General features: G+C 39.0%; 1 protein-coding gene and 1 long non-coding RNA gene across 2 annotated transcripts in view; one reads left to right on the forward strand and one right to left on the reverse strand.

Moving 5' to 3' along the window:
* Nucleotides 1–10,069, reverse strand: part of LOC123480288 (uncharacterized) — a 30,363-nt gene extending 20,294 nt beyond the window's left edge. Inside the window, exons 1-3 of the long non-coding RNA XR_006656208.2 lie at nucleotides 9,979–10,069; nucleotides 3,925–3,963; nucleotides 1,188–1,382 (exon numbers count right to left, since the gene is read on the reverse strand). This is a non-coding gene — a long non-coding RNA (uncharacterized lncRNA). The remainder of the gene's footprint in view (nucleotides 1–1,187; nucleotides 1,383–3,924; nucleotides 3,964–9,978) is intronic.
* The window catches only part of ST6GALNAC3 (ST6 N-acetylgalactosaminide alpha-2,6-sialyltransferase 3), a 491,203-nt gene that overhangs the window by 284,583 nt on the left and 184,943 nt on the right, over nucleotides 1–21,677 (forward strand). Inside the window, exon 3 of the mRNA XM_045199607.2 lies at nucleotides 12,313–12,722. Within this exon, the coding sequence (XP_045055542.1) occupies nucleotides 12,313–12,722 (410 nt within the window). The remainder of the gene's footprint in view (nucleotides 1–12,312; nucleotides 12,723–21,677) is intronic.

The raw sequence follows: 21,677 nt of genomic DNA on the forward strand, positions 1-21,677 counted from the left end.
TGATTCTACTTTGGAAAATATTTTATGTTTCATTCTGAACAGTTGCTTTTATCATCTAGTTCACTAATTCTCTTTAAATTGCTCTTAAGTACATTCTTTGATTTCTTTATTTCATGTACTATATTAATCATTTCTAGAGTTTCTAAGTAGTCCTTTTTCACACACACTCCATCACTTTTGATAGTTTTCATTTCCATCAACACTTTCAGTTGGCTTTTATCTGCCTGAACACAGGAAACGTAGTTGTTTTGGTTTGCGCCCTGTAATTCTACATGGAGAGTTCCTCAGGGACTGTTTCTGTTTGTTTTCTCTAATGGTGGTTTTTCCCTTCAATGTGCGGGTGTTCGGATCGTGTGTCAGGTATTGTACTTGAAATTTTATTTGTGGCAATTCTTTGAGGCCTAGGATGATACTGTCTTCCTCTGAGAACACTTCTCTTTGTTCTCTGTAAATGTGTAATGTCATTAGAAGTTCAGGACTAGATGATGCAATTTTCAAAATTGAGCTTTACAGAAGCAACCTATTGACATGAAAGAGGGTAATATATTTTGCAGCTGGGTTATTTCAGACTTACTCTTAGAATACATTTTAGGAGTCCTAGTCCTAAGTAGATGTTGATTTACCCATTTTGAGCTCTAGATTCTGATTTCTGTTCTTCTAGGTCCCAAGGCTGAGAGAAGCATATCTCAGCTACTTGTTCCAGAGCCACAAATGCCTCTCCAGGGCAAAAGCAGTTCTCTGTGCTAGACTGCCTCCCTGAGTTCCAGACTTCTCCAGGCTGGCAGGTCCTCACTATCTTGTTAGGTCCTGAATAGTCCTAAAAAAATGGTTTTTATATTGTTCTTAGCTCTTTTAGTTATCTTTCATAAAAAAATGGTTGGAATTTTTTAAACTAACATATTTAAGCAGACATTCTAATGCCTGTACTTCTTAACAATAATGAATTTGCATATCCTCTGTACTTTGGGTGTGCATTTTCAAGCTAGAAGAAATTACTTAGATCACAGCTTCTTTTCTAAAGCCTGTTTCAGTTGGAATCATAGACCCTTCATTTAAAGCTTATATAAGCCGCATGTTTTCTCCTTATTTCGAAAATAAGTACAGTCTCAGGACATTCAATGCAAACATTTCTCTCCCAGTGTCCAATTAATGGACATAACCACTTAAAAATATTCATGCTTCCTTACCTCTTTTGTTTGCTCATTTGGCCATCATTTCCTTTCACTTTCAGCTTGGAATCCATGTTACTGATGCCCACAATTGTTTGTCAGCTTTGAACTTTCAGTACACTACTCACCACGGTCTCCGGTCCACGGTCACGCTGGCTCACTTATGTCTGCAGTCCTGCTGTGCTGCTCTCGTACTAGAGAGACTGTATGAACCTGCCGTATGTTAATCAAAAATCTATAATTTCTAAATTCCAGCTGTGGCACAACTCAAAGTCCTTCTGATTCTTGCTCAAAATATTCTCTTTCTCAAAAGTTAAACTCTCTCCTGAAGTCTGCTAACTTTATCTCTCAGTATCCCATCTCTCAATAATAAACCCTTACTGCTGTAGAAAAATGTAAGGAAATCTGGAGGGAACTTTAATTGCAGTTCGCTCTTGTAAAGTCATCTGATTCTTAATTTTTTTAATCTTTTTTACTGTTTCATAGAAAAATCTGTCTCTACCTTTTCAAAGGCCCCCAGTATATTCTTTTTTGAAACAAAATTATTTTTATTTACTTATTTTTGTTCAAGTAACCCTTATTTTATTTAATTTTTAATTTTTATTGAATTTATTGGGATGACATTGGTTAATAAAATCATATTGTTTTCAAGTGTACAATTCTATAATACATCATCTGTATATTGTATTGTGTGTTCACCATCCAAAGTCAAGTCTTGTTCCATCACCATTTGTTCCCTCTTTACCCTCTTCTAACTCCCTTCACCCCCTTTACCTTCTTGTAATCCTGATACTGTTGTTTGTGTCTTTGAGGTTTTTTTACTTAATCCCTCCAACTTTTTCAGCCAGACCCTCAACCCCCCCGCCCTCTGTACCTATGAATCTTTCTTTATTTTTAATTGAATTTACTGTGGTGACATTGGTTAGTAAAATTATATAGGTTTCAGGTATACAATTCTATAACACATCATCTGTATATTGTATTGTGTGCTCACCACCCCACTGAGTTCTCTTCCATCACCATTTATCCCCTCTATACCGTCTTCTGTCCTCTACCTCCCCCACCCCTCTTTCCCACTGGCAATCACCATACAATTGTCTGTGTCTATGAGGGTTTCTTTCAATCCCTTCACCTTTTTCACCCACCTCCCTCAAACCCCTTTGCCTCTACCAGCTGTCAGTCTGTTTTCTCTCTATAAGTCTGTTTCTATTTTGTTTGTTAGTTTCTTTTGCTCATTAGGTTCCACATATAAGTGAGGTCATATGGTATTTGTCTTTCTCTGACTGGCTTATTTCACTTAACCTAATGCTCTCCCAGTCCATCCCTGCTGTTGCATGGGGTAGGACCTGTTTCTAACTTTTCAAAGGCTACCTATCCAACTATATTCTCAAATTATTGATGTCTTTTTGCCTGTGTTCTCACTCCATTAGTGTGACATTCTCTTGTATTCACAATCACTCCATCTCCACCAACCCTTTCCTCTCAGACTAAAACATCCTCCAGCCTAAAAATAAAACAAGATTTTTTTAAAAAACTGTATTGAATGCATATCAAAAAATGTTAAATTTACCACAACCCTTACACACTGGCAAAATTTCTCATAACAACTAAGAGAAATTATAGGGTAACATGATTTTCCTGGCTCTCAAAGCAAATTCTATTTAGAACATCAAGATTACCTCTAATGCTATATAATTAACAATAACTTTGTGGGAAATAAAAAAATCTCATGCTTGGTACTACATGGAAACTTCCAATATTGTCTCCATTTTTCTCTTCATAACCACTGACTTCTAGGGCTATTTTCATGTTGTTGAGTAGAGGGAATTCCCCTTTCTACCCTTCTTGAGTCCTTGTGGCTGGGCTACTAATAAATCGGCACAAGGCAGGCTAACGGGAGAAAATCCCAAGCTTTATTATGTGTACACAGGAAGATTAAAAGGATCTCTGTGAGAGAAGTGGAGCAGCCCATTTATATATCATTTAAATAAAGAAACAATAAATTTGTGAGGGCTCGACAAGACAAAGGAACATATATAGGGGGTATATGGTAAGGAATTTAAGTAGAATATAGGCTTAGGGCAGTAAATTAGTAAAATTAACAAGAGTTTGTCCAATAGGCTTATCAGCTATAGATTCTTAAAATCTGAGATAAAGCTGTCTCTTCCTTCCTCTGATCGCTCCTCAGCCTTTTATAGCAGGGAGGACTCCTTTCACAGGGAGATTTATTTTCTCCATTTAGAGAGACAGAGGAGTCAGAGTCCTCCCAGCCCTGCTACTTCTCAAGTAATTCTAATTAGAAATGATCCACATGCATTGTGGGGCACTTTGGGGTGGCTTGCCTGAGGCACCCACAATGTGCGGCTCACAATGCAGTGGTATTTGAGGGGTAACTGGAGAGATTCACTACCCCTGCATCTCTCACATGTAGGGCCCCGAGGATACCAATTGACCATTTTGCTCTTTTTCCCTTTGATCTCCACTTTTATTACCACTAATTCCTCTGAGATATTGTTTCTCGGTCCTAGATGCCCTTTGGACCCATGTGTGGAACTTAAAATAAATACTTGCATGCAGGTGCCTCTCTCATGTGTTGTCTGATTCACTTGGTCAGGAGTGGCATCCAGCCATTATAATTTTTTTTAAGTTCTCCTGGTCATTGTAATGTGCAACTGGTTGAGAATCATGCCCCTAGCTGAGTGACATGTTAAGATACTAATAGGATAGCATACATCAGTTTTTCTGTGTAACATACCTGGATGGCATCTTAGCAGTAGGTCCTGAGCTCATCTTCCTGCAAAGAGAGGAAAATAATCCAGAAGAAAATTGGTCACAAAATTAGTCAATTTTGTTATGACCTAATAGTGATAGTGAAATATGAATGACTTCTGTTATTCCAGTCCATGGGAAAAGACTCTTTCTTGGTTTGGGAAAACCCACTTTTTGCCTTCCAGTCCAGAGAAAGCAAGCTGCTGTTTTGGACTCGCCAACTTGTCTATACAGATCCATTTCTCTCAAGGAACTTTCAAATAAAGAGAACACATTACCTATGGTAACTGAGAAACGTAGGTTTATGTTGCCTGTTTTAGAATTATTTCTTGACATTAATATTTTTGTGCATCCCCATATTAAGTTGTATGCTTGGATACAATGCCGGCAGGCAGGAATCACGGTAAATGCCATGTCCCAAATCCATAGAGAGTCAGAGCCAAACCATGGTTTGTCAAAGCTGTCTTTTTACATGCTGTTACTCAGAGTGTGTGATTTATACACACTGCTTTTGAAAGCTGCACCAATGGAAAGATGCTGGTTTGTAGAGGGGCAAAGGAATACATTTACAAGCTGGCTTGGTTGAACTGTGCTGATTTCTCTCTAAAACAGTCTTCACAATTCTTTGCTCACAGTTAGAGGTCTGCTGAAAGTGACTCCGTATAGATGAAAACAGCTTGGTTAATCATTCCTGAAACACGGAAAAAATTAAAATACATTTTTTTCTTTGTCAAGCAATAAAAACAATGCCAGATTGTTAATGCCTCTTTTGTACCTTTCACTTGAAAGGCCTCAGAAGAACATCAAGGAGAATAAAGGCAAAATCTATTCCCCAATGGCATCATTATACATGTTGAAGCCTCTAAAACTAAAACTCTAAAGACATTCAGGAAGAGTAGAGGAATAAATGGCAGCAAACTGAGGAGTGTGTCTCTGGAGCTTTGCTCAAGCTGCTTTGCTCAAATCCATCCAAATTGGATGATGAAAAGCAAAGATCTCATTTGTTGCAACATGAAAGTAGTAAATTAGTGAGTGGTTGTCCTAGAAAGCATTTCACATGCCAGGAGTACCCCATCCCCAGTATTTTAAATGGCATTCTTATGGTTGAAATGAAAGCAACCACGAGGGTTGTGTAAAACAACGCTTTTAATAATTTAAGCTGGTTCAATTCAAATATGATTTTTTTGTTCTGAAATATTTATCGAAGCTCCTGTTTTGATTTGAGATGAGCAAGTTTCATTTTAGACTTCAGGACATCAACTAGAAACTCATTTTCCTTTCGGGGCCAAAGTAGGGAGATCGATTGCCGTAATCAGTGTTGTGTTTCATCCCTCGCTGTTTCTGTTTGCTTCCAGGGTAGAGCATTAGCAGGTTTGGTTAAATTTTACTTGAATTTTTGGTGACCTTTTCTAATCCTGACTGTTTCATAATTTAATGTCTTGACCTTCGTTTTCTGTAGAGCCACCTCAGTGATAAATGCAGAGATTTAATAACTAGAAGTAGTTGACAGGTGACCTTTCGTACATGGCCATTGCTCTTTGCTGGGGAAACCACATTGTTTTTGTGAGTTTTAATTCACAGATTTTAATTATCTATTCTATTGTCTATAAGCTTATTCATGGAGTAATAAGTAAAGGTTAAATATTTCATTCTTCTTACTGATTAAAATGTAAAGGACCTGGCAGTTTTCCCAATATCTCATTCAAAAAGGATAGGGCAGTTTGTCAGGTTCTTCCCCACAGAAGATAGGGGAGGAGTCTTCTGGAGTCGTTGGTATGGAGCAGGATGAGAAGGGTGGATAGGAGAGTGAGCTGTCTCGTCAGCTCAGTGAGGGCAACCGTGTTTGTGTATGGGTGTGTAAGTTTAGAGCAGAGACACAAAAGAGTTCTTTAACTATATGTTTACTAATTTAAAGAGAGAAGTGACTATACTCAACAAAAATCAGAGTAATTGATCTGTTAGTTAAGGTCATTTTTTCATTTCATAAAAAAATAAATAAGGAAAGAATTGGGCATGTCGTGATAAATTGTTTTTTAGGGTCTATACACATAATACTTAAACACAGGAAAGTAAAGCTGACTATTAAAATGCCACAAACTATTACAAAGCAATGAGAATAGACACATCTTCCTCGTGCCTGCCCCCACAATATCAAAGAATTCAGGATTTTCTGGATTTTCTTGTGCTCACATTCTTCAACATTTTTGCAAATACTCATTTTGGGCCAAATACTCATGTTTATAATAAATGAGAGTAAGAATGACCTGTAGTATGAGCAAAGTATCCCAGTCAGCCAGTGCCCAGAGTTTTCATCAGTGTGGAGGGGAGAACAGTTCGTGAGTTACAGAAGGACGTGGCTGTCTTGAGCTAACTTTGATTCCCAAGGACTTGAAAACAGCCATTGTGGGTTTCTGAAGTGAATCTGCCTCAAGGAGGTTTTCATGCCAGGAGCAGATATCCCTTTTTCCACGGAGATCAGCTTATTCAAACATCATCTGCCATGTTTTTTTTTTTTTCCTAGACATGGGCTGTAACCATTTAACGCTTTAGAAAGAAACACAATTCACTGCTGTTGTAAGATATTTTTGAAAAGCAAGTTGAGTAGGATGTGAAGGACAATTTTAAAGCTCATAAAACTGGCCATGATTAGTTTATCTTAGACAGAAATTTCAGCCATATTACAAGCTGAAAATATTAAGAAGAAAATATATACATAATTTCTCATACCATGGTGACACCATCGCCAGAAAGGACAGGTAGGGCCCACTCACGCGCAAAGCCTAACTTTCCCGAGGAAGCTTTCATCAACTTAAAAAGTTTTCTTATTTTGGTGAAATTCTTGGCCACCGGCATGTTTAGAAGCATTAATGTATAATGCAAATAATTTTAATATAACACTGGGTGAGATTGCAGGTGTTTGCTTCTATGTGTGCTAGGAGTAGTGCAAAATAATAATAAATATTTTAATATCACCTACTTCACAGTGATGTGAACGCATTGCATCAAAGATACATGCTCCTCTGCTGAACACGAACGATATCTAGTATCCACTGGATACCATATGCATCGCCATTTCCTCAACTCTATAATGGGAGATAAAAACAAACCACCTTTTGAAGAGTTTATTATGAGAATTCTGTGGAATAATGTAATAAAGTGCTAGGTAAGGTGACTGGCCCATAATAGATGTTCATTCAGGTTTTTAATCAATAAATATAATATACTATACTCATACATCTCACTCGCACTGCTTCTTTCCTTCCTCCCTCTCCCATGCTCTCTGAGGGCCCCAGACTGGAAGGTTCATTTTAACAGAGAAAAAACTTGATTTTCAAGGCAGTCTCTTCTGCCTTTAAAATAGTATAGTATATGAATTGAATCTAGTTAATCACATACTAAGGTTAAAGCTCACACAGATTAGACTTCTAAAATGATTTTACCATCACAGTGCTTTGCACAGAACAGGTATTAAATAAAAATCACTTGCTTGTTGAATAGATGTCATCAAATTCTTAACTTTCCCCAAACTGTTTATAACCAGGTATGCAGGTCAGAGTTAGTATCCTTTTAGAGAGAGAGAAAATAGCCAAATCAAATATAGTGATGTTACCATAAAAAAATCAATATTTTAGACTTCAAATAAAAAGAAGTATTTGACATTTGTGGGCTTCCTTTAGCAGGGACAGAGTTGCTCAGACAGGCCTGGCTGTATATTTGCGGGGATCTCGGTTCATAGACACAGGCCAGGCCCCACCAGGGCAGTCGGCTTGATGATGTCCTGAGGGTACAAGAGAAAAAAAGATGAAGAGGTCAAGTTTGTTTGTAATGGAGAAAAAAAAAAAAACAAAAACAGAAGTAGGGACAAGTCAATGAAAAAGGAGAATTTAAAATCAAGACAGGACTTGATAAAGTAGAATTAGATAAATCTTTCTAAAGGTCTGGGAAAATCCAGGGCCTCATTGTCAAAAGAAACTGCTTACTGAGGTAGAACTGAGCGAGTGGAAGCATATGGAATAAATTTTCAAGCAAGGACCCCAAATCAAATAATATAAACGAGGCCAAGAAACAGTAGTGCATTTTAACAAAGAAAGTTGAGATCACAAGATGCAGGGATAAAGCCAATGAAAGGAGCTGAAATAACCAGGAAGAGCAGCTCTTGGGTCAAACCGTCCATTTGTGACTAGGTATGTCTTTCTTTTTATCATAGCTTGCTGTAGTTTGAAGGGGCCTTCAAAGGTATAAATGAGTCCCTTGGGCCTTAGCAAGCAAGTTCTCTGTGTTACCTGCAGTTTCAATTAGGATGAAGAATGTTTCGCTCATCTAGCCCTGCGGTCCTCTCATACTGTAAGGATGGTTCCTGCGACGAAGCAGTAAATAGAACGGTCACCATGTGTGGCCACGTCTCCTGGTGCCTCGTTCAGGAGGTCAGGCAGCGAGGCAGGCCTATGACCAAGCAGTAGGGACATGTGAAAGTCCCCTAAGATTCTGGCCATGGTGACAATATGGCCAAGTGAATAGTATGAAAGAAAGGAGCAATTTAAAAATTATCATCTACCCCTCGAAGACATTGCGTTCATAGCACTCTGCCCAATTACATATTTGTTACTTAAACAAAAGGCTGTTGTCCCCATTGTTTGCCCTCAAGTTGTTAGCCAGCTGGTGACCCCATCATCTGCACAGCTGCAGCATCCCAATATGTTGTCATGCAACAGATTGTGATGTCTTAATTGATCACTTTTAGGGGTTACAACTGTCAAGTGAAACCAGTATGCTGATTCTTATTAGCTAAATTAAGTCTTGTGACAGCGGAGCCAGCTAATTTTCTCTCGTGGCTGGGAAATCCAATGCAAATTGCTGCATTTTGCAGATTAGAACACATCAAAGGCATTTTCTTTATATCTTCCTTTTTCCTTTTTAATTTTTAAAAACTTGGTGGAGTCCATACCCCCACCCCCAAATGCTTTTATTATACAGTGAAGCAACTTCTTGGAACAATAAATTGAACGTATCTTACCCACACCATATGCATCTCGGTGATGAGTTTGAGCGTGCCATATGACACACACAATTTAAATCAGGCATGATTTGCATGATTCTGGGTGAGTTCGGAGGACTCAGCTGAGTGTAATGGATGTCGGGACCTACTGCAAATAGCCTGGCAGAAAGCATATTGTGTACTCCCTTACCTCCCAAAAGATCGTAGGCTTCTAGACACTTGAGGAAGGGTCTAAGATCAATGCCTGAGGCCAAGGGACACCTTGTGCTTCCGTTTGGTCATTAATGAAGTTTTCACTATGGCACCAACCTTCAAACCCCATTTTCAAGCATTCTAATATACTTACTTACCTTGAGTGGACCCATTCCAATCTGTGCCTGAGCCACTTGGTGCCCTCCCTTCGTTCCGAAATCCTACTGTAGCAGGAGTGATGGGCAGTCCCTTTGATAGTAGTTTTAACCTGCCTCATAAGCAGACCTTCGTGGGCTCTACAAGTCTTTTTTTTGAAATTCTTAATTCTGACATCTCAAATAGATGCTTTTCTCTACCTTGTTTTATAGGTATACAATGAAAACTAAAAGAAGTGAAATTAAGTTAATTTATGACTGTTAGCATTCAAAATAAAACGGGAAGCACAAATGTTCATTAAAGCAGTTTTTTTATGATAGAAAAAATCCAATAATAACTAAATGCCCAAGAGTAGGCAAACAGGTACATTAATGGTAAAGCCATTTAATGAAATATTGAGTAGGCATTAAAAATATCTCTAAGAACTATTTATTGATATGGAAAAGCTTAAGGTGTGAAATCAAATGAAAACCCAAAGTTGCCAAATTATATAAATGGTATTTCTTGACCTTTCTAAAATGTATATAAGAGGAGGAAAATACAACAAAATATTGTAGCAACTGTTGAGTGGTACCAATATGAAGATTTTTCATTCTTTTATTCATTTGTTTAGTTTTCAAGTTTTCCATAGCAAGCCCATATTACTTTAATAATTAAGAAAATACTTTAAAGCATTTTGAGTAGTTTTGTTATTACCTTTGCTGTAAGAGTCTGTGCTGAAGGCAACTCAAATCTAACAGGTCTGGGAACGAGCTCTTCTTCCTCCCCTTGTCCTGCTCCTCCCAAAGCCTTTGTTTTCTGGGTTAAAGGCAGCTCTGGTCTTCCAGTTGCCTAGGCTGAGAATCCAAAGTTATCCTTAATCATCTTTCTCTCACGTCCTACATGCCATCTACTGGTCAACCTAGTAGGCTCTACTTTCAGAATATTTCCAGAATGTGACTGCTTCTTGTCACCTCCCTGTTACCCAACCTGTTCCAAGCCACTATCTTATCTTGCCCTGATTGTGGCAGTAGCCTGCTCTCTCATTTTCTGTCCTTGCCTTCCTTGTGTCAGTCATCCATACAGCAGTCAAAGTTGGTAAAATATAACTCAGATCAGGCGCCCCTTTGCTCAGAGCCTTCCGATGGCTCCTCAGTTAAAGACGCTATGTGGTGTCTCCCCATCATCTTTCTGGCCTTGGTATCTTTGCTCTCTCTATGCTCTACCAGACTACAGTGCTCTCCTGATGCTTCCTCCCTTACCTTGGGGAGTTGGCAGTAACTTCAGCTTTACTTTGCAGGAATACCTTTTCCCCCAAAATATCCCTGTACCCAGTCCTCTTCATTCAGGTCTTTCCTCAAACATCATTTCCCCCCTGAGGCCTCTATTGATCACTCTGTCAACACACCCACGTACACACACAGACCCTAACCCCCTTTCTTGCTTTCATATTCTCTGCTTAGCACTATCACCATCTAACATGTACCCTGTGGGTTTGCTTATTGCCTTTCTCCCCGTAGCTGGATGTAAACTCTATGAGGGCAGGGATATTTGTTTAAACTTTTCACAGTGGAATCCCCAACCCCTAGAGCAGTTTCTGGCACATAGTAGCTGCTCAATAACTTTGTTGAGTCCTACCGTGGATAGGAAAGATGATCTGTTACAGTTGTGTGGTAATTATCCTGGTAACTTTTCTGAGGCACTTTGCCTATCAATTTACCCATGGAGATTGGACCTGTTAGTATGCTGGTGTGTTTCTTCTAGACTGATTTTCTCTTTTCATCTAAATTAACAATTCTAGATGCATTGGAAAAGTCCTTTTCTTCCCTAATATTAAATTCAATATTCAGACTCCTAATACATTATTTTAATTTAATTGCTTTCATTACCTAACTTAACTACTATGTCTTGAGCTCCTATACTATTCCAGGGACTTCTGGAGAATAACATTAAAATGAAGACAAACGGTGGCTCTACCCTTACAGACTTTACTGTCTAGCGCACAGACAAAAGTAACAATGACGTCTGAGTGTGAGAAGAGCCACTGACCAATAGGCACAATGAGAGTCCAGGAACAAATGTCGGATATAAAATGTGGAGCCTCACAGAAGGTACAGGAGCAAGATGTGTATCAGCAAAGCACACTGTTCTTTTGTTGCTGCTTTAAAAGACAGAGTGCCTTTTCTGCATGTGGGAGGGAATCAGCAAAAGGGATTTACTTAGCTTTGGAGGAAAGAATCAAAGAATAATGGGAAAGGCAGTGGGTTCAGAGTGATAAGATCTAGATTTGAATCTCCCACTGCAACTGAAATCTATCTGCAAGTCCTAAAAGCTGGTGCCTGACCTCTGAGACTTTGTGACCTCATTGGTTAAAAAAAAAAAGGGAGGTGAGTGGTTAGAGTGGCTCTGGAAACTATCTCTGCACGTGCCTGTCTGAGTTCATGAAAGAAGCCTTTCCTCACTCATCTGGAATAAACAACACGAAGGACAGCGAACTTGGGGGTGCAGAAAAGTTTGTAAGGGTCTCTCTGTAATATTTTTGCTAGCCTGAGTCTTGTCTTAGGTAGTTCTGGTTTGCTGAATTTTTCACATTTCATCAACTGCTGTATAACCATTCATGCATGTAAGTAAAATACAGAATTGATGCCTGGATATATTCCTTCTGCCTTCTTTTTAGTCATCATCCTTATTAAAGAGATCAAATCTTTTCCTATTTCCTTATTTCATTTGAAATTATGGTTTTAATGAAAACTTATCACTTAGAGTGGAAAACAAGTGACAATTTTTCCATTTAATTTTAAACCAACACAGGGGATAGAAATTAAAATTATTTTTAACCATCTGTACTCACTTTTTAAGTTAAAGCGTGCACCTGGCTTGACAACCTGTGACAGTCACTTTAGGGCTGGTGAGGGCATTTCAGAGATATTCCTGCACTCAGCACTCATACGTAACATCTGCATTTTCTGTTTTCCCGGAGAAACTTGTTTGAATAGGTGGGCCTTACTAATTAACATTTCCCCTCCCGTCTTGTCTCTTTCTGTTTTTCAGCCTTTGCAACTGGACTGTGACCTTTGTGCCATAGTGTCGAACTCAGGTCAGATGGTTGGCCAGAAGGTGGGGAATGAGATAGATCAGTCCTCCTGCATCTGGAGAATGAACAACGCCCCGACCAAGGGCTACGAAGAGGATGTTGGGCGCCTGACAATGATTCGAGTTGTGTCCCATACCAGCGTTCCTCTTTTGCTAAAAACCCCTGATTATTTTTTCAAGGAGGCAAACACTACTATTTATGTCATTTGGGGCCCTTTCCGCAATATGAGGAAGGATGGCAATGGCATCGTTTACAACATGCTGAAAAAGACTGTGGACACCTATCCAAGCGCCCAAGTTTATGTCACCACGGAGAAGCGCATGAGTTACTGCGATGGAGTTTTTAAGAAGGAAACCGGGAAAGACAGGTGAGTCCTCTGAGAAGCAGCCTCATTGTCCTTTATGCCAGATCTTTGCTGAGTCTTTTCGTCAGCTATCAAATGAACAGAGTTATTTTTCAAACTGATTGCTCTGTGTTTTTGACTATTAGGATGAGTTGATGAGCCAGCAGCTAGGTCCCATTAATTCCACCTACACTATCTTCTGTTCTTTCCATTTTGATTGGCTAGAGGCTCCAAAAAAGACCACTGGATTCTTTCCTGGGATATCTGTATCTTTGTTCTTATTTAGCTCAGTTTGCTATTGACTAAATTGAATTTTAGCCAAGAGTTCCCTAACATTTCTGTTTTGACATGTTAAGGAACTCTAGGACCTAAACTCCTTTGCAAGAGATGGCAAAAATGTACCTGAGACCACAAAACAGACAGGCTACGGATTTTCTGATAAGATTGTCTAGCTTCAGGCATGCTTTAGACCCTATAGTCACGAACACCATAGCTTCGTATCTAACATGTTAATCACATTGAAATCATGCATTACTTAAAATCATTAACTGCAGATTCTTGAAGAGAAATGAGGTATAGATACTATTTACACAATTCTTAAAAATCTCTCCGCATTTTTCAGTGCATCCATTTTCCTGCAGCATTCTATCAATCACCCTTCCCACTTCCTTTTCTTGAGGCCTGCTCGCTCCATTTTCTCCTACTCCTTATATCTTCTGTTTCCTCTCTCTGCCTCCTCTTCATTCCTCTTACCTCCCACATAACTCTGTTGCCTGCCATTTTTGCTTTAAGACATAGTTAATTTGAATCCTTAGACAGGTAAGGAGTCTATGGGAGAGAAGGAGAATGAGAAGTCACCAGCTCTTAGTTCATATATCTAGTAATAATAAAGAACTGTTGAAGGACAATATTGAAAGTAATTGCTAAAGTTTTTAATTAGCTGTGAATTTTGCTACTTCATGTAATACCATGGATAAATTGAGCATTGACTATAGTTCCAATATTAATATTCTGATTCCTCAAAATATGTACCTTTTGTCCTTCAATATTATCAAATGTAAGCTTTTAACTCTATTGGGGTATGTGCTTGTAGGGGGCAGTTTCTAATGTCTCTAGGTATAATTTCAATGCTGATAATTATTCTGAAATCTTATCTCCTATTGACAGTGTAGGCTTAATTTAGTGTTTTCCACTTCCGAGTACCAAAATGCACAGCTTCTAGTGGAATGCAAGACAAATATAGCCATAACACTGTCCCCCTTTACTGTTAGAGTTAACGAGAAGAATTCCAATGGCTAGATTTGAATCAGTGTAGCATAAGCTGTCCACAGAGACCGGCGGTAGAGAAAAAAGCAGAAGGCATGTGCTTCAAAGAAGGAATCTCACATGTAGCACCATTCTACATAAATATGACTGTTCTTCAAGGGGCTTTGGAAATGTTTGGTCTTTCACTAGCCCTGAGCAATGCAATTAATTAGGTATATTTGTTTTTCTCATTAGGCACAATTAGCACTCGGTTATCCCCCAGTTATAACTGGAGGCCCTAGAACCACTTTGGGGTATTAGAGAAGAACTTAGCATGTCCTATGTTTCTCTGTGTTTCTATCACATTGGCTTTTGCTGTGAGCTCTCAGTGAGGCAGCACTGTCAGGGGTATGTGGATTGTGCAACCAGAACTGGGAGAGAATAGCTTTGGGAGCTGCGTTTCTCTGCTGGCTGTGGTGAGGAGAACTATTTGTATAGTGGGGAAAAGCTCACCTGGTAAAATTGATTTGCAGGTATCAGTCAATTGACAGAGTTACCAAAATAAATGTAGAGGATAAAAAGCCAAAAATTTCTGATGCTTTCTTGCTGTTTCCTTCCTTGAGTCTAATTCTGTCTGGTTGCTTTCCCAGAGTACTACAACCAGATTGAGAAAGATAACCATGCTCGTGTTTTAGAAATGAGCAGAATACATGGTTTCGGTAAAATCTGGTTTGCAAAGATTGACCAAAATGACTTCAAAAGTTGTTCTCACCATTATGATTTAAATCTGTATCCTAACTTTAGTTGTGTGGATTTTATTGTCTAAGGATTTCTTATAGTGACCTGCTGTTCATTGCCAAATTTCAAACAAGAATATTTTTTAACATCTTATGAAAGGAAATGTCAAACTCATAAAATAGAGAAACTAATGGTCTAGTGAACCCCTGTACACCCACTGCTCAGGCTGAGTAACTATTACTCACGGCCAGCCTTGTCTCTCCTATACCAGCACCCACTTCTTCCCTCTCCAAAGATTATTCTGAAGAAAATGCCAGACATCCTATTGTTCCATTTATAAATACTTCAGCATGTATCACACCACCACTGGCCTACAAAGAATCAGCAATACTTCCTTAATAACATTATATATTTAGTCTGTTTGCAAGTTTCTCTAATAATCTCATTAATATTTTTTAATAGTTAACTTGAATCAGGATTAGCATTAAAGTCTATACATTGTTCAAATCGGGATTAGCATAAAGTCTGTAGATTGCAATGAATCGATAGGTCACCTATGTTTCCCTTAATCTAGAGCTTCTCACCCTCTCACTCTATTATTTTTAAAAAACCCTAATCACTTGTTCTATAGAGCTTTCCTCAATCTAGATTTTGCTGCTTGTACCCCATGATATCTCTTTTATGTTGATATTTTTATATTGAGGCTTTATTACTAAGTTCAGGGTTTTTTCCCCTCCAAGACCGTTGGACCATTGGGTGATACTTCTATCAGGAGGAATACTGCCTAGTTTTCTCTTTTAATGTAAGCTGTCATTAATGATCTAGGCCCAGTCATTCATGGGCGGTTGCAAAATGGTGATATTTCATCATTTCTTTTTCATTTATTTGCTGATATACTTTATAAAGAAAAGCATGCCTTCATTCACCATTTAGTTATGATGAGATAGTACCAATCCTTTTTATTTATCAACTTTAAGACATCAGTTCCCTAGCATCGTTTAAAGTGACCAGTAAGTTTGTTATTATTGATATTTACATTTTACTTATATACGTAAACATATTTGATATATTTCAACTCACTAAAATTATGATCTTTTATTCAAATTAACGTATTCTGGGCTGTGGGAACCTCTTCAAACTGGCTTTTGAGTACTTTTGAAATGTCTTTAGTAATCTCGAACAGCTTCTTTGCTTCCTGGTATTAGAGGATATTTGATGCTCTTCTTGTACATGTCATGATACCAACCTGGACACAGACTTCTCCTTTTAGTGACTAAGAGAGTGCGGAATCTTGGTGCTAGTGGTGCTCACTGATCCTGGCCCGCTCTTTGTTTCTTGGTCATTTCATTGGACAGAGCTAATATACACAGCTAATATGCTGTGTATATTATTTAAAGATAAAATCATTCTGAGTTCAAACTGAAACTTCCAATTCAAATTCAGAGCTGCCAAGTTTTTATCTTACCCAATGAATCTTACAGCTGTTTATTTTTTCTACCATGTTGACAATCATAGGTCCTCGAGACACCAATGTAAATCACTCATGTGCCTTATCCCACAACACACATACAACAGTCTTGGAATGAGAATAACAGCACAATCAGTAATGTGATGACTGTAAGCATTTTCAGATTATTTTTTTTGCACCAAATAAGACAGTTTCTTAAAGCTTCATTTTTTTTTAAGATTTTATTTATTTTCAGAGAGAGGAGAAGGAACAGAGAAAGAGAGGGAGAGAAACATCAACTTGTGGTTGCCTCTCGTGCGCCCCCTACTGGGGACCTGGCCTGCAACCCACACATATGTCCTGACTGGGAATTGAACCAGCAACCCTTTGGTTCACAGTCCAGCACTCAATCCACTGAGCCACACCAGCCAGGGCAATGAAGACATTTTAATGGCAGACATTAATGTGGGTCCATTTGCACAATTGTGTGTTGATTATATCCTAACAAAAGTCATAAATATTTTTCTCCTAAGTACATGAGAGTACATAGTATACATCATTGTAGGCATGAGGAAGTCAGGAAATAGGGGTGTCCATTTAATTTAACAGTAAATTAACAAAATAGTTGTAAGCTATTTTGATTTGCCTGCACAATGGGAAATTTTTAGCAAGGGCACATTTTTTCATCAAGTTTTTAATGGAGAGGTTATTTCACCATTATGATGCATAAGTTTTAGAATTTTTAAAGATTGTGTCCTTAGTAGTTAAAGTGATTCGTGATAGGTAAATGATTAAATGGAGTTTCTCAGAGAACTTCAAATTGTCAAGTCCTTTCTAAAAAATAATAATAATAAGCCCCTCCCTCATTTATGGTGGTAATTGTTTTTATTTTGTTTTAAGGGATTTCTCATTGAGAGAACATAAAGTAGTATAAGAATTATGTGCACTGTTAAATTTCTTAGAGTGACTTTAAACCAACTCTTATGCATATTGGAATACTTTTCAAACCAAATGAAATTTAATTTTCTTTCTTATCAGTTACTGACTAAAATTATTTGGCTTCTTAATTAGAAAGGGTGACCTTGTTGGGAAGCTGGGGGAAAAAGGGAAGACTGCCTTTTCCTTCTTCATCTTCTGGGGCCCAGCCTCCTTTGGAATTCCAGGTCCTTTGAGCAGTGGTCACTTTTACATTTTCACTTACCAAACATTTTTGGGGGGAGACAACCATCTTCAACAAACCAGAAAGCTTAGTAATTAAAAGTCTTATATTCAAAATAATCTGTGCCAGGATGGATCTCTTTTTCCCCTTTGAATGGCTGGTATGCATAAATAATATTACCTTCCTGGCATTTACACATTTGCATTCGTACACCTTAAGCCTGACATACCCTAGAGGTGCTGTAGGCTGACAACGTTACCTGGTGCCACACTCAACACTTGAAGAATATGATTATGTGCCCGGCACAAATGTGAACTCTCCTGGAGCAGCAACACAGAGCCAGTGTGAGAGATTCTGCTTACCCGTGGGCAGGTAGGAGATTGCAGCTTGCATCCCACTTTAGAAGTACACGGGCAAATGCATACACATTCTTTAATCAAATAATAGAGAAAGATATAGTCCCCATTAAAAGTGCAAAGCTAATCCAGGGCTGATAAAGGGCTCTGAGCTGCCCTAAATGCGTCTTAATTAGCTGGCACCAATGTGGCTCCGCCTTCAGGGATGGGTGAAATTAATGAAAGTTAACAGCACATGCATCAGTGTTTCAAGATGTTACTGCTTCAGGTACAGACATGAGAAGGCAGAGAGTTACTTTTAAGGACCATTTAGGGGAAAAGATACACAAAAGTCACTTTCAGAAAGCACTGTCAAAAAAGGAAAGTGATGGGTAAATATCGAGATGGCTACATGGGTAATCTTTGCCTGCATGCTTCATCCATTCCCACACAATTTTGAGGAGAGAAAAAGAAATCAGCGATGTGTCATTTCTCACTGCCTTCTGCTGGAGACAGTTTTGTCATCTGGCGTGGGTTTTAAGTGCAGCCTAGGTTTCGCTATCTCAGCTTGGATATTTTGAAAGTTTTTTGTGCCACTGTGTGATTGACTGTAGGGATTAAAATGGCTCACATACCTTACATTTGCACACATTTAGTAGTTTCTAGAGTGGGAAGAGGTTTCAAGCCTTTCTCCTGAGAATTTGGGAACTCTCTGAGTCCCCTCTGTCGGAGCACATGGCAGGCAAGCTGCCTGCAGAAAAGCGGTGCAGCAAGGGGGGAGGCAAAACAGGCACAAAAAACTGCTAGCCCAGGTCAGCCACAAGACACACAAGCCTACCTGGTCCACCCGAAGAAGTACTATTGCTGTACCTGCACTCCGAAAACTGAGACATTATTTCTGACTCAGAACAAACAGGTACTAACCCCAGGAATGCCTGGAGGAGGAGGAAATAGGCAAAGTGCAAAATTTCTTGGATTGAAAGACAGGACACTATTAAAAACAGTATTTGTTTCCTTTTTCTTTCCTTTGGAAGGCAGCCTTTGCAAATACAACATCTTAGCACTTTTTTGAGAGCAGTGTTGACATACCTCTCTGTGAAAATGAATTAATGTTCCCGCCCAGCTGATGTATTTGGTAGGAACACTAAGTTCACACAGCAGTCATAGGCAGACCCATAGGACTCCTGAGTCGAAAAGCATAATAAGGTATCCGGGGCTGTGTTTTCACACTAACAAGCTTTGGGAAACGGGAAACTTCCTCTTTCCCATCTTTCACGATGGCATCCAGTAACCTACATTAGGTCTCCTCTGTAATACACACGTACTGGAAATTAAAAATTCAATACAAAAGAGGGGAGAATCTGTTTTAATAATGACAAGGTGGCAAGGACATTTGTCATTTATCAAGGTATCCATACCAACCTGTCATGTGTTTAAAGCACACACATGCACACACATGTACACAGGCTGAAACTACAGTATGTCTGACAAGACAGCTTAGTTTAGGATTAAAACAAGAGAAACATCTGTGATTCAGTGACCATATTTTCAAAGGGAAGGCTGTGCAGATCCTGGTTGTAGAAATCAGGCCTTGAGCAGCCCGTGTACTCAGGGAAATAAGGTTCTCCGGGCCTGAGAATGTGACTTGGCACATCAGCTAGACCCATAGCCGGATTACACTGTGTAGAAAGGAAGTCCCGATAGACCCTTACGCTAACATCCCCTCAATGTTAAGGCTTTTGAACACTACAGAGGATGTCAAACTCAAAGACAAAGGGGCCTGAAATTAGAAGCCTCATTAGAATATGTTCTGACTTTTAAAGTCAAGAAAAGCTGTAAAGGGTTTTTTTCTTTTTTCTTTTCCTGTTTGTTTGTTTGAAGTCATGTGACGAATCTCTTCAGTCAATTTATTTCTCCCTATAATTTAGATTTTTCCTCTCCTTTGATTTTTTAAAAATTGACCATCTCTGTCTCCAACTTTATGTCAAAATTAAGGAAATTAAGAATAGTTATACACTTGTCCTTAAAACATACGAGCCAGGGGCAATCTCTTTCCTTGATTCTTGCATGCCTTGATTCTTTTCTTTTAAGATTTTATTTATTTATTTATTTTAGAGAGAGGGGAGGGGGGAGAAACATCTATGTGAGAGAAACATTGATTGGCTGCCTCTTCCCCCGACGAAGGACTGGGCCTGCAACCCAGGCACGCGCCCCAACCACGAATCCAAATGGCATCCTTTCGTTTGGGATTGGAATGATACCCAACCCACTGAGCCACACCAATCAGGGCATGTGCCTTGATTCTTGAGTTTGCTGTTTTGAGACTTTGCATCTTATATTGTGTTTTTTTTATACCTCAGTACTCCTCAAACTTGAATGTGCGTACAGTCTCCACCTGCTGATTCAGGCGATTTAGGGTGGGAGCCTGAGAATTTGTGTTTTGAACAAGTTCCCAGGACCGGCAAATTTTATTTAATCTCCAAATGACACTGGAATTGTGCTACTTTAGATTGCTTTAAAGGAAGGGACAAGGCAGCAGTTTCTTGTTCCTTGAACCAGAGACATGCATAGGAATAGCTATTTCCAATATAGCCTTGCAGTTGTATCCTAATTTTGCCGCTATGCCCTGTTCCTGGCCATTTAAGCATGTGGCCCAGAAGTCCTAAGCATTCAACAAGGGACTTATTTATCTGACCTTATCGTGTTTATTTGGCCACCTCTCTCATTGGCAGCCCACTTCTCAAGGACAGGAGCTATGCCCATATTCATTTTATCCTCAGACCTAACACAGTACGGTTTGCCAACCAAGTACCAAATGCGTTGTTTATGCCCTACTCCTTTCAGCTAACTGTCCCACAGATAGTTCAGGTTTTCTTGAAATGGCCTCAGCAATAACTCATTTTCTTTTCTCTTTCTTTTTTTTACCACTACTGCCACACTAGTTTAGGCATTCTTTGCCTCTTACCTGGGAAACTACTAATGCAGCCCTACCTCAATGCCTTTGCAGAAACCGGTTCCCCTGTCAACTGCGCTTCCTCCCAGCACCGTGCACGCACATGCACCTTCGTGACCAAATCACATGTTACCTGTTCGTGAAGCCTTTGCAATCTTTCTAATTATAACTTTATATTTCCTTCTCTGAAAATCCATAGTGTTTGGGCTTTTTAAAAATAGAAATCATTACTCTCTGCCATGCATTATGCCATTTATGTGTCTCCAGAGAGTCCACAGACTCTTTCAGGGAATACCGGCTCTTTATTTCTTTGTTTCCCCAGAACCTAATGTAATGTCTGACTCTAATAGGTACTTAGTAAATATTTGATGGATGTATTTATACACAAGTGAGTAAATGAGTTAGAGAAATAATACCTGATAATTTTTTTAAGTCTACAAGTCCCTTTGCCACCTGTGAATTTCAAAACCAGTTTTCTTCAGTCCTAGGGGTCACAGCAATACCAAACAAAGCAAGTCCTGGGGTTGGATTTTGATAGAAAAGTTTCCACAGTTCTACTCAGAGAGACTATCCCTCGCTCCATTCTACCAAAAGGTTGGCAAATCCATTACCTTCTGTAGAGATGTTGTGGACTGGGCAGCGGGCTTTAATAAGCCGCTGACAGAGCCATTCCTCAAATACAGGTTTCCATTTGAGTTTCACTTTGGTGGCAAATCAGCTTCCAAGATTTCACTCACAATTCTGTTAGCTGTCAGTTGCCTGGTGAAAAAGCAAATCTAAGCACCCCAACCCAAGGTTATGCTTTTGGCCTCAGAAAGCAAATACAGAAACCACCATAGAAGGCAGAAAACAAGGCCCAAGTAAAGGAGAACTGATTGTTATCCAGTACTGTCTTCTAATTGTCTCCAAGAAAACATTTTCTTCTTTGTTAACAAATAAAGTAACTTGCCTTAGTGAAAATACTTATAAATAACTTCATGATTAACATAAAGAAAAAAAATGGTAGCAGTGTCTTCTAACCCACTGCATAAATAGTTGATGAATTTGTGCGTAGACTTAGAGGCAAATTAATGAAAATGTTTTGACATAATTCAGATCATGA

This window comes from Desmodus rotundus, chromosome 3 (assembly GCF_022682495.2).
Source record: "Desmodus rotundus isolate HL8 chromosome 3, HLdesRot8A.1, whole genome shotgun sequence".
NCBI lineage: Eukaryota > Metazoa > Chordata > Mammalia > Chiroptera > Phyllostomidae > Desmodus > Desmodus rotundus.